Source organism: Sorex araneus, chromosome 3, assembly GCF_027595985.1.
Source record: "Sorex araneus isolate mSorAra2 chromosome 3, mSorAra2.pri, whole genome shotgun sequence".
Classification (NCBI taxonomy): Eukaryota; Metazoa; Chordata; class Mammalia; order Eulipotyphla; family Soricidae; genus Sorex; species Sorex araneus.
This window is the reverse complement of record NC_073304.1, coordinates 224,647,183-224,659,551: the sequence shown is the minus strand read 5'-3', so window position 1 is coordinate 224,659,551 and position 12,369 is coordinate 224,647,183. Positions and strand designations below refer to the sequence as shown.

The following is a 12,369-nucleotide window of genomic DNA, read 5'->3' as shown; positions in this document are numbered from 1 at the left end:
GTGGGGTGCAGGCTGACGGCTGGCACGGGGCCTCTCCAGAATGCAGATCGTTTAGACTCAGGATTCCCCAGGTATACATCTCAGGATCCAAGCACAGAACACCTCAGGGAGAAGGACAGAAACAATTGCGAAATGCTGACTAAGGGGGCCCAGGATGGAGCCCAGTGGTTAGAGCTCTTGCCATATATGTGTAAGACCCTGAGGTCCTGGGTTAGATTCCCAGCACTGTAAAAAATAAATTAATTAAATTAAAAAATAAATGGCAATGTGACCAAGTCTTCTTCCTGCCCAAAGACAGAGGAAAGGCTGGGGGGTTAGGGCAGGGGGAAGGGGAAGGCGACAACCAGAAGCACCAAAATAGCCCTGAGAAGCCCAGGCAGGAAGCAAACCTCAGGCCTTTCTTGGATAGAGACCCGCATCTTCCCCACGTCCCTGGCGTGGCCTTCCCGCCGCAGTCAAATCAGCCTCCTCCGCGCCTGCCCCCAAAAAGGCTTCTGCCCACAAGAACACGATAACGAGGCCCCAGACCACCCCATGACCACTTATCTTGATAAGCCCTGTATCCAGTTTGCTTATTTAGCCCCTTGGCCCCCAGCTGGGAAGACCAGCAAGTCTATCTTTAGAGACAGCATCCTGACCGCAGGGCGCCTTCCCCTGTGTCCCTGAAGCTCTTCGTGTAACCCCGTGTTTCCCCAAGCAATCAATACTACCCCCTGGGGGGTGCCTAGAACAATCCAAAGGGGTTAGTAACAGCCTTGGGTACAGCTGGGGGCGGTGGGGCGGGAGGTACTGCTTGTCCCCTGACACAGGGGGTAGGTGCTGTGCAGCAACATTGCATACCTGACACAACACAGCTGCACTAATGCAGGTCACAGTGTCTCTAGTTCTTTTCTTTCAAAACAGGCGTGGACGGAGAGATGGCACAGGGCTCAAGGCACCTGCCTGGCAGCAGCTGCAGGTCAATCCTTGGCGCCACAGGGACCCCAGCACTGCCAGGTGCAGCCCTGGAGGCCTCCCGGACTCCAGGGTGTCCCCCATCATCCCCGCACTGTAAGACTCAAACAGCACTGCCTCCTCAGAGCCTTGCAGTGACCTGCACTTCCAGAGGGCTGAGAATCAAGGGAGGGCGCCTCGGGGGCCGGGGGCCGTTAATCTAAGGCAGGTGTTCCCCGCCCACAGAGCCCCCGGGGTAAGGGTTATCTGACTTGGCTTGACTTGTACGGGTTAGGATATTTTACCTTTTGGGGGGTGATGAAGGGAGGGCTACACCACCAGGGTCCTCAGGAGACTATACCATGATGGGGATTGAAGCAGGGATGGTCATCTGCATGTGTGTGTGTTGTGGGGGGGAGGGGGTGCGCAGGAATTGAAGCCAGGGCCTCTCGCATGCAAGGTGAGTCCTGTACCACTGAACACCATCCTGGCCGTACAGAGATGATTCCACAGGTACAGAACTCCGCGGTCAGGACAACAGTCCAGGCTTTAGGGCATATGCCCCGCATGTGCCTTACTCATGTCCAGCCCAGGCTCCATCCCCAGCACTCCCAAGAATCACTGGGTGTGGCCCTGAAGGCCCCCAAGCATCACCCAAGCGCCCTGGTGGTTCTGGCACCTCAGGTCTGAGCATTCTGGGGGCGGGGGCATCGTTACCCACATTCCCTTACCTCCACTTTTTTTTGGGGGGGGGGAGTGGGGAAGAGGGACCTACACCCTGTGGTGCTCAGGGATCAGTCTTAGCACTGCTCAAGAGACCATATGGGATGCTGGGAATTGAACTCAGGTCAGCTGCATGCAAGGCGAACACGGACCCACTATACTATCACTTCCTCTTTTTAATGAATCGCAGGCTGCTTTGGTGAGAACCAATGTCCCCTCCCTGCCACCAAGGGCAGGTTCTCTAGAAAGCAGCTGAAGGGACTGACTCACTGGCATCTGTGCCAGGCCACGCTGGCCCAGCGAGTTGTGGTTCTGTGGGCACCCTCCTCCCCAGCGTGCAGAAGGCACTGGGGCTCTGTTTGCGTGCAGGAGCCCGAGCCCGAGCCCTGCAAGAGAAGGGGGTGTGTGTGTCTTGTTTTGTCACTTGAAAGGATGAACAGGCCTTAGCATGCCTTTCCTCTGACCCCTTTAGCCAGAGCAAGGACACCACCAAAGCTTGAGAGGGCAAACGGGTGAAGAATCCTGGTCAAGTTCTGATGGAGGCGCTGGCAGCCAGAAGGGGCTCAGTGAAAGCTGTTGCCTCGTGGCGGCGGTGCTTGCCCTGAGCTCTAAGCAGTTTAGAGCAGGCAAGTGCTTTATTTTTTCTCTCCCTGGAGACACACTTTTCTACAGGATCCTATAGACGCGGCTGAGGAGGCCGCAAACATGGAGCCATGGGGAGCAGAACCAGAACCATCAAGCGAAGGTAAGACGATGGTCAGATCTGGCTTATAAAGTGAGGGTTAGAGTTCAAGCGTTCCCTCCAGGGGTGGCCAAGAAGGGAAGAAAAATGGGGGGCTGGAGCGATAGTGCAGCAGGGAGTGCATTTGCCTTGTACCCAGCCAACCCGGGTTCAATCCCCGGCATCCCATATCGTCCCCTGAGCACTGCCAGGAGTAATTCCTGAGCACAGAGTCAGGAGTAAGCCCTGAGCACTACCAGGTGTGAGCCCCAACATCTCCCCCTAAAAATGGGAAGAAAGATGGCGAGGCAGACAAGACGCCGGACCCTTAGAAGCTGAAGTGCGCCGCTGGGAGCGTGGCTTTCATGCCACTGGAGGAAGCTGAGCAGAGACGAGCAGAAAAGGATCCTCCTGGCCCCCCAAAGGAGAGCAGATGACAAAGGGGAGGAAGGAGGGGGTGTTCCAACCAGGCAGCAGCCAACGCGGGGCAGGACCCGTATGGTAGAGGCGGTCATACCGTGGTGAAACTCTAGGAAAATTCTCAGGGCTCGCCAATGGATGGCACATGGAACATGACAGCGAGAAAGACATGAGCCTGAGCACATGGATCCCCACATGGAAAAAGTCAAAAGTGTTCTGACCTCTGGCCGTGCTCCGGCACCAAGCCTCGAGTCAGCGGTCCTGCCCTTGTAAGCAAAGCCAGATCACATCCAACGGGTTAACTGAGCAAGTAAGTGCTGACCGCTGCATAAAGCTCACCAGCACAGCAGGTGTGGCTGTAGTTTCAGAAGATACCTGAGTCCCCCAGAAATGCTGATAGGGAGGAGCGGGGAAGCAGAGACCACATGCGTTGTGTAACGGTGGATGTGACGTGGCCCCCCTGCAAACCAGTAACAGGAAACCTCGGGTGGAAAGCCACCGGGGCCACTTCCCTGCCTGTGTGACCTCAGGCCTGGCCCCATCTCCCTGGCACTTGATTCCATGTCATGTTTCCCTCCATATTCTAACCCAGCCATGCAGCCAAGCACTGGAGACCCCCAATAAATGCTCCTTTTCTCCCAGGGTCCCACATATGTGTAGAATACTGACCTCTGGAGCTAAAGGTTGAAATAAAATAGCATGTCAAGGAACCATCTATAATCAATACATCGGTTTTCCTTCTTCCTGATTTTTGTTCTAATCACTTCCTGTCCCAGGGATATCCAGCCCCCTTACACCCCATCGGGGTCAGGAAACAGATGCCCCTTCGACTCTAACTGAACACCTGGAGGAAATCTCCTACATCCCAAGAGACAGGAGTACCCTCCAGACTTAGACGTGCCAATGACTCAAAACCAGCCACATGGGGCTGGAGCAATAGCACAGCGGGTAGGGTGTTTGCCTTGCACATGGCCAACCTGGGTTTGATTCACAGCATCCCATATGGTTCCCTAAGCACTGCCAGGAGTGATGCCTGAGTGCATGACCCAGAAGTAACCCCTGTGCATTGTTGGGTATGACTCAAAAAGCAAAAAAAACCCCAAAACCAAACAAACAAAAATCAGCCATATGGTCTTGGGTGGGTCACTTCACCTCTCAGGATCTCCCTCTTTGGCTCCTGTGAAAAGCCGGCTAGATGAGCTAGAAGGTGTGGCCAGACCTAGAGGACATGGGCCAGCCAGCTAGCCTCAAGAGTGACCGAGATTCAGGGAGGCCCAGCAACCCCAGCCTGAGATGCCACAAACATTGTGCATGTGCCAATTTCTTCTGAAGGGTCCACATGGTATTTTCAAATGCTACATCACAAGTTCTGGAAAATTTTATCAGCACAGGCTCCACCTTCCTGCTGACTCATTCAGTGAGAGAAGGGACAAGCCTGTACCAAGCTCGACTGAGGCCCAGCCCAGCAGTGTTCTGCTGGTGGCCTCCTTGGCATCCAGCTGTCCAGCTCGCCCCTGGCTCCAGCCTTGTGGGATAAGCAGCAGGCACCGGTGGGGTCACCGAGCCGGACCACCAGCCTGCCTTGGCAGAAAGGCAAACTGGTCCTACTGTTTTAAGGGATGATTTGGCAAAACTGATTCAAACTTTAAAGGTTCCTATCCTCTGGTCCAGCAGCTTTCATTCAAGAAATTGAGTCTATAGAAACACTTGAACAAAGATGCATAAAAGTGAATGAGTGAAGGCCAAAATCATTGGAAATGACTCCACTAACTCTCTACCGGGAATTGATTAAATAACGTCAGGTATATTCATGTAGCGATATGCCTTCTGGCTAGAATTATAGTTCTTGGGATAAATAAGAGAAAAAGTCATTAACTAACATAGAAAGGCATTCAGGGTATATTATTAAGTGGCAATGACCCTATGGTGCATAATCCTCTAGTGGCTTATGATGACATAAACATAAACGATCGGAGTAGCTGTGAACAATGTGCATCCTAGGGCTGGAGCAACAGCACAGAGGGTAAGGAGCTTGCCTTGCACGCGGCCGACCCAGGTTCAATCCCCAGCATCCCATATGGTTCCCCGAGCACTGCCAGGAGTAATTCCTGAGTGCAGAGCCAGAAGTAACCCCTGAGCATCACCAGGTGTGACCAAAAAAGCCACCACCCCCCAACAAAAAGAAAGAGATTGGCCATAAGTGGTGTTGCTAGGACACACGAGGGGTCAGGGCTCAGGGCTGGGACATCCACATGCAATGCGCTAGTGCTCGGGTCCAGCATGGGCTTCCTCATCACACACACTCACATCTCACTCTCTCCTTGACTGTCAGCATCTCCACTGACTGAGCTAAGAAACGCTGTTGGCGAAAGGAGGCAGGGAGCAGTGATTTGGAGCAGGCTCTTTCGTGGGCACGTGACAGAGAAACAAAGAGACACAGTGCGTTGTTTTTCTCAAAGATGCTAACAGAAATATTAAGTGCGATGACAGTCCCAGGTTCTTCCTGTCCTGGTCTGTGACACGCGACATCTGGCCACAAAAATAAGCTTTCAGGGTGACAGTCTCAATACCCGAGGAAACCAGAGCAGCCTCAGATAACCTCTCAGCACTCGGAGAGGCAGAGCACCAGAGGACTCTAGAGGTGCTGTGCTAAGTGGGAGGAGCCAACTCGAGAGGCTGAGCACTGTGTGGTTTCACGGCTCTGAGTCCCTGCAAGGTAAACCCAAAGGGACAGGAAAGGAACCAGTGGTTGTCAAGAACAAAAGGTGGGAACAGGAAACTGATGACAAAGGGACTAGAGAGAAAGATCATCTAAGAGTGCAGAAAAAGTTCTCCATCTTGACTGTAGTGATGGTGACTGACTGTCCACATCCGGTATCGTGTATCATCCCCTGAGCATTGCAGGCAGGCAGGAGGGAAGGAGAGAAAGAAACAGGGCCAGAACGATAGTACAGCGGGTAGGGCGTTTGCCTTGCATGAGGCCAGCCTGGGTTCAATCCCTGGCATCCCATGTGTCCCCCTGGCACTGCCAGGAGTAATTCCTGAGTGCAAAGCCAGTAATAATCCCTGAGCATCACCAGATGTGACCCAAAAATCCAAAACAGAAAAAAAAAAGAGAGCGGAAAGAGAGAAAGAAAGAAAAAAAGAGAGAGAAAGAAAGAAAGAAAGAAAGAAAGAAAGAAAGAAAGGAAGGAAGGAAGGAAGGAAGGAAGGAAGGAAGGAAGGAAGGAAGAAAGGAAGGAAGGAAGGAAGGAAGGAAGGAAGAAAGAAAGAAAGAAAGAAAGAAAGAAAGAAAGAAAGAAAGAAAGAAAGAAAGAAAGGAAGGAAGGAAAAAAGAAAGAAAGAAAGAAAGAAAGAAAGAAAGAAAGAAAGAAAGAAAGAAAGAAAGAAAGAAAGAAGGAAGGAAGGAAGGAAGGAAGGAAGGAAGGAAGAAAGAAAGAAAGAAAAGAAAGAAAGAAAGAAAGAAAGAAAGAAAGAAAGAAAGAAAGAAAGAAAGAAAGCGGGGAAGAGGGAGAGAGAAGGAGGGAGGGAGGGAGGAAGAGGAAAGAGGAAAGGAAGGAAGGAAGGAAGGAAGGAAGGAAGGAAGGAAGGAAGGAAGGAAGGAAGGAAGGAAGGAAGGGAGGGAGGGAGGGAGGAAGGGAGGGAGGGAGGGAGGAAGAAGAGAGGGAGGGAGGGAGGAAGGGAAGGAGGAAGAAAGGCAGGAGGGAGGACTGGAAGGCAATAGGGAGTGTGTGAGCTGTTGCTCTCAGGCCTGGGTGTGGCTCAGCAGGGGTGCCCAGGCCTCACTGCTTGCACCACCACCCCCCCGCCCCCCCAGCAGTGGAAGGTACCAAGCTTCCCACTCTCAAGGCTGAGGGCTAAGGAGAGGGGAGGCGCGGCCAGAGCAGCAGGCCAGCCCGTGGGCTGCGTCACATCAAGTGGCTTCTTCCTGAAGCTGCTCAGTCACTGCCCCCATAATTATCTGTCTGCTGATTCAAGAGCTGCGGTTTCTGCGGGCACGCTTCCTGGCTCGCCCCGCCAGCCAGGGCAGAAGGATTCCTGGGGCTGGGAGGGGATGATAACCAGAGAGCCCTAGAAGGGTGGGGAGGAGTGGAGGAGGAATTTCTATCAGAAAATTCCAGAGTCCTCGCCAAACTCCCCTTCCTCACTGTGGCCTCCTCGCCCGGGCTGATGTCCCCAGGAGACCTCAGCCACCCGGACAAGGGAGGGTGTGGTGCGCCTGGCCCTCCTCCGGGAGGGGCCCTCACAGAGGCTCCCCGAGTCCCAAGCACACTCAGACAGGGGCCAGCAGCAGACACCACGCAGAGGACGGTGTGCCCAGAGAAGCCACTAGCGCTCCTTGAAGGCCCCGCTGAGCCCCAGGACAGCTGAATGAATGAACGCAGGGATTCGCTTACTGGGCTTCTGACATGCAGCCGTCATCTCTAGAGACCTACCCGAGCTTCCCACGGACACTTGTCGTGCCTCCTCTGTGCCAGGTACTGAGCACGGAATGTTGAGCAAGACGGACCTGGCGTTCTTCTCCTGGAGCCTGACCCCTGAGGCTGACGCTTCTCCTTCCCGGAGACAAGGAGTAACGCTTCCTCAGGGAGGGAGCAAACGCAGGAGTCTTTCCCCTCCGTGGCCTCTCCCAGGGGGCTCACGTTGGGTTTGGGTTCAGAGTGGCTGAGAAACGCCCCTCGGCCGGTGTGGAATGGGGCCCCCTCTCACAGAGGCAGGGAGACAGGACCTCTCTCTCTCTCTCTCTCTCTCTCTCTCTCTCTCTCTCTCTCTCTCTCTCTCTCTCTCTCTCTCTCTCTCTCTCTCTCTCTCTCTCTCTCGCTCTCGCTCTCGCTCTCCTTCCGGAGCCTTCGGACATGAAGCGAAGCAGATAGCACGGACAGGAAGAAGCTGCCATTTACTGAGCACTCATTTTGCACCATCTCACTCAGGCAGCACACTCAGAGGCTTTGTTTGGTCCGAGCCACAGAGGGAAAGCCTGAGGGCCTGAGACAGCCAGTCACTTAGCCCGGGTCACGCAGCCGGCGGCAAAGTCGGCAATCACTCCCCACACCCGACCGCCTTCAGCCCACAGCGGTCTTTTTCCCCAGCCAAGAGTTTTCCTATGTGTCTCCAGGTCCCGACCCCCCACAGAAGGTTTCAGTGGGAGGGTTTTCAGGAAATAAACTTCGCAGGAGAAGTGAGCAGCTCAGTTCACAGCTAGTCCACCAAGATGGTGACAGCGAGCAGTACTTGTAACCCACGGGGCCCCGAGGGATAGGACAGCGGGGAGGCCTTGCACGTGTCCAACCTGGGTTCGATCCCCGGCATCCCATAGGGTCTCCTAAGCACTGCCAGGAGTAATTCTTGAGTGCAGAGTCAGGAGTAACCCAGTGCAACCAAAAAAGAAAAGAAAAAAAATAGACTCAACCGAAAAAACAACTTGTAACCCACGTGCTCTCATGGTAGAATCAAGATCTAAATGGGAAAGTCACAAAGTCACAGAACCCAACATTTCTTGGGTAAGGCTAAAATGACGGGACATGCTGGCAAGTATGATGTTGTTTTACAGCAGAACTGATTTCGGGGTTCCACCAATGGCAAGTCACACACACCATCATCATCATCATCTTTGATATATAAAATCCCAACCCCAGGAAAACTTCAGGTTTTATTTTACCTAAAAGTGCCTCTCTTCTCCCCATCCTCAGCTCTTCAATTCTGGGGTGACCTCTGCACTCCCCTTCCCCTCCTTCCCTTCCTCCTTGCCCCATGACAACAGGTGTCCCACACCACACTCCACCACTCTGGGCTCTCCAGACACCTGCAAACCGGCCACCAACACTGAAGCTGGACTAAGTGCAATGCCGCGGGGACTTGCTCCTGGGCTTCCTACTCTTCGGGTCTGGCCCTGAGCTCCTACTCGCCTACTGGGCTACTGCACCTCTCAGAGGGCGTCCGAGATAAAGGAGCACATCCGTACTGGTGGAATCACCTCAGTCCCAAGGATGAACCTGTGAAAAGTTCTCCTAGAGGACTTTAAGGTAAATGAGGCACTCTAGCAACACATCGGAGTCTTATAAAGATCAGCTACATTTATTTCCTGAAAACTCTCCAACAGAAACCCTCCCGGGACCTGGAGACACATAGGAAAACTTTTGGCTGGGGAAAAAAGCAGTTGTGGACTGAAGGTGGTCCGGTGTGATTGTGACTTTGCCGCTGGCTGCGTGATCTGGGCTAAATGACTTCCTGTCTCAGGCCCTCAGGGTGTCCCTCTGTGACACGGACCAAACAAAACTTCTGTGATTATGCTGACTGTGAAACATATCAACGAAAGGAGCCAGGAGCCAGGGGTGGAGGGAGATGTCCAAATAGCACAGTGCTTTTCATCACTAATCTTAGACCAATAACCCAGCTAGACCCTAATTCACTTCTAAACCACAAGAAAATACAATTATTAGAGGCAGAGATCATTACAAAATGTAGGAAGTTGGGACTGAAGAGATGGTGCAGCAGGTAGGGAGATTGCCTTGCACGTGACCAACCTGGCCTCAATCCCTGGCACCTCATATGGTCCCTTGAGCCCCGGGAGGAGGGATCCCTGAGAGCAGAGCCAGAAGGAAGCTCTGAGAACTGCTGGGTGAGGCCCCCAAAGAAAACAAAAACAAAAAAGAAAGGAAACTATAGATGCGACAAGAAAGCAAGATCTATTTCTAAGTTCAGAAGCTGGAACCAAGCTGGAACCATAGTACAGGAGGTGGGTGTTTGCCTTGCACGTGGCTGACCTGGGCACCACATATGGTCCCCTGAGCCACCAGGAATGATCTCTGAGTGCAGAGCCAGGAGTAAGCCCTGAGCACCACCATGTGTGGCCCAAAAAGAAAAAAAATTAAGTTTATAAAAGCAGGCATCTCATAGGATACAGCTGAGAAGCCCTTCTGGATTTCTTCCTTGCCCCTGTCAACAGCAAGGCTAGAGAGGTAGCTCAAGGGACTAAAGTGCTTGCATTACAGGCTGGAGTGAGGGTTTGGTCTTCTGCAAAGCTGGAAAGGTTCCCAGAGCCCTGAGTAGCACCTGAGCCCCACCAGGAACACACATACAGAGCAGAGCTGGACCAGGGTTCCAATCATCTCCCAGGGCAAAAGGCTGGAGACTGATTATCTTCAAACTCACCAGGCTGGGCTGGAGAGATGGTACAGCAGTTCAGGCACTCTCACCTTGCACACAGAGCATCCTAGTTCCATTCCCAACTCCAGTCACGTAGCACAGAGCCAGGACGAAGCCCTGAGCATTGCTGGTTGTGCCCCCCAAACAGAAACAAAAACCAAAACTCCCCAGCTGTCCATACCAAACATCAGATTTGGGGGTTGGGAAGGGCACACCTGCGTATGTCAGGGAAGGCTCCTGTCCTTGCTTTGCAGACCACATGTGTTACTGGGATCAAGGCAAGTGCTTTAACCCTTATACAGTTTCTCCCACCCAACCTAAGGGCGCGTTTTGTCCTCTAATCACAGCTCAACAGTCATTTTACAAAGAGCACATTGATGGCGCAGCCCTGTCCTGTATGAGCACAGACACGCATCTCTTGGAGGTGGGCGAGAGTCTCAGAGGCTTCATCAAAGCATTTCAGAAGAGCTCTTTGAAATGAACCTATCGGTACATCTCACTTCTTGAAATACCTTCTTTTGCAGGACCGACAGTTCTGCTTTCTCTACCGAAAGCGCCCGGGGGTCCCTCTGCGTGGGGGGTGGGGACACCCGCTGGCCCCGGAGCCGGGAGCTGTCCCTAGGAAGGCGATGGGGTTGCAGGGCCGCGGGTAGCACCGGGAGGCCGGGCCCGCTCACCCTGCAGGAGGGAGCTTGTGGGAGCCGGTGCCAGCGCCGGGACGCCGCAAACTTCGCGGGTGCTGGGCCGGGTGGTGGGAGAGGCAGCGCTGCTCCGGGGTCCGCGCAGGGACCGTGCAGGAGGCGGCCCCGCATCCCCCCGCAAGCGGCCGCCACGTCTGAGCAAACAGAAACGTGGGACAAAGTGGGGCGCGCCGAGAGCCAGAGAAGCGCCCGGAGCCGGCTGCACGCGCGCGACCCCCTAGAGGCGACACCCTCGTCCCCCACGAGCGCGGGAACGGCCCCGGGAGGCCCCAGCGCGGGTTCCCCTGCGGGTGCTCGGCGCGGTGGGTCCCCCCACCCCCACCCCCGCCCCCCAGACAGGCGCCCGCCCGGCTCTGGGGTTGCGGGGTCCCAGGGACGGGTCCCCGGCGCGTCCCCCCGCCTCGGGCGGGCCCCGAGCGCCCCACTCACCCGCGCCCGCGGCAGCCAGCGCGCCCAGCACCAGCGCGCCCAGCGCCGCCGCCCCCAGCGGCCGCGCCCGCATCTCCGCAGCCGCCGCCGCCGCGCTGCGCCTCGGCCGCACCCGCGGTCCCCGCAGCCGAGGGGAGGGACGCGGTGGGTGGGACGCGACGGGGCGGGCCGCGGGCCGCGCTTCCTGCGCTCCGGCCCTTTTCTGGAGCCGGCGAGCGGAGGGGGCGGTGGGGGCGGCTCCCGCCCCCGCCTCGCCTCCCCGGGGAGGATCCGCTACTCGCCCGCGGCCCGAGCGTCCGGAAGGGCGCGCACCCTCGCTCGCGGGGGGTCTGCGTCCCGCTACACGGCCCTGACCTGCGCCTCCTCTCCGGATCTCGGGCTTCCGCCTGGGGGGCACCCACGGCGCTCCTCCACCTGCTCCGCTGGGACATTTCTCTGTACCCCGTGTTCCATTCTTTCACACTTCCGTTCGTGCAACTGACACATCTGTCGCAAGCAGCCTGTTCTGTGCCCAGCACCGTTTAGTCCTTCATTACTCAGTTCTTTTTTGGCGGACTGGGGGAAGCGCTGATGGCCTGGGAGGATATTACACACAACACACACACACACACACACACACACACACACACACACACACACACACACTATTATGTACATATTTAAAGGCCCAAGATAAAGTCACTCATGGTAAGTCCCAAGACTTACAACTAACCTACATGAAGTGTCAGTCTCTCCCTGGAGTGGAATATTTAACCGACCAGCCTAAAATGCCCTCATCGAAGCTGGAGCAATAGCACAGCGGGTAGGGCGTTTGCCTTGCACGTGGCCGACCGGGGTTCGATTCCCAGCATCCCATTTGGTTCCCTCAGCACCGCCAGGGGTAATTCCTAAGTGCAGAGCCAGGAGTAACCCCTGTGCAGTGCCGGGTGTGACCCAAAAAGCCAAAAATAAAAAATAAATAAAATAAAATGCCCTCATCAATACATAGTAGTGACATATTTGACCACATAAAGCCCCTTTTGTGACCATAAGAGAAGGTGCCCATGCCTGAAACAACTCTTCTTTCCCCTTGGCTAACAGACCCCTTCGTCCTGTCCGGTTCGTGCCCATAAAACACGTTTCCCCATGCCACGTTAGACTGTATACTACACTTCGTGGGCTACTCACTTAGAGTTTGTCTTCCTGGGAAGAGAATTGTGTTTTGTTCTGTTAGGATGTTAAATTATTGGCAGATTCTTTTGACCTAGACCGGGAAGGCTTTCTTCTTAGGTGGGGTTGGTCTGTTTCTCTCCGCGC

The 12,369-nt window shown here is 54.7% G+C and overlaps 1 protein-coding gene across 2 annotated transcripts in view; it reads right to left on the bottom strand.

The window, feature by feature from the left end:
• Positions 1 to 11,466, bottom strand: part of ITGB3 (integrin subunit beta 3) — a 53,059-nt gene extending 41,593 nt beyond the window's left edge. The window contains exon 1 of one of the 2 annotated variants that reach the window (XM_055133087.1): positions 11,428 to 11,466. Coding sequence is in view for 1 of the 2 variants with exons in the window: in XM_055133086.1 (XP_054989061.1) it covers positions 11,074 to 11,146 (73 nt within the window). In the remaining variant the exon portion in view is untranslated. Of the gene's footprint in view, positions 1 to 11,073; positions 11,176 to 11,427 lie in introns of those variants that run through there. The other variant, XM_055133086.1, reaches the window with a different exon arrangement.
• Between the last annotated feature and the right edge of the window lie 903 nt (positions 11,467 to 12,369).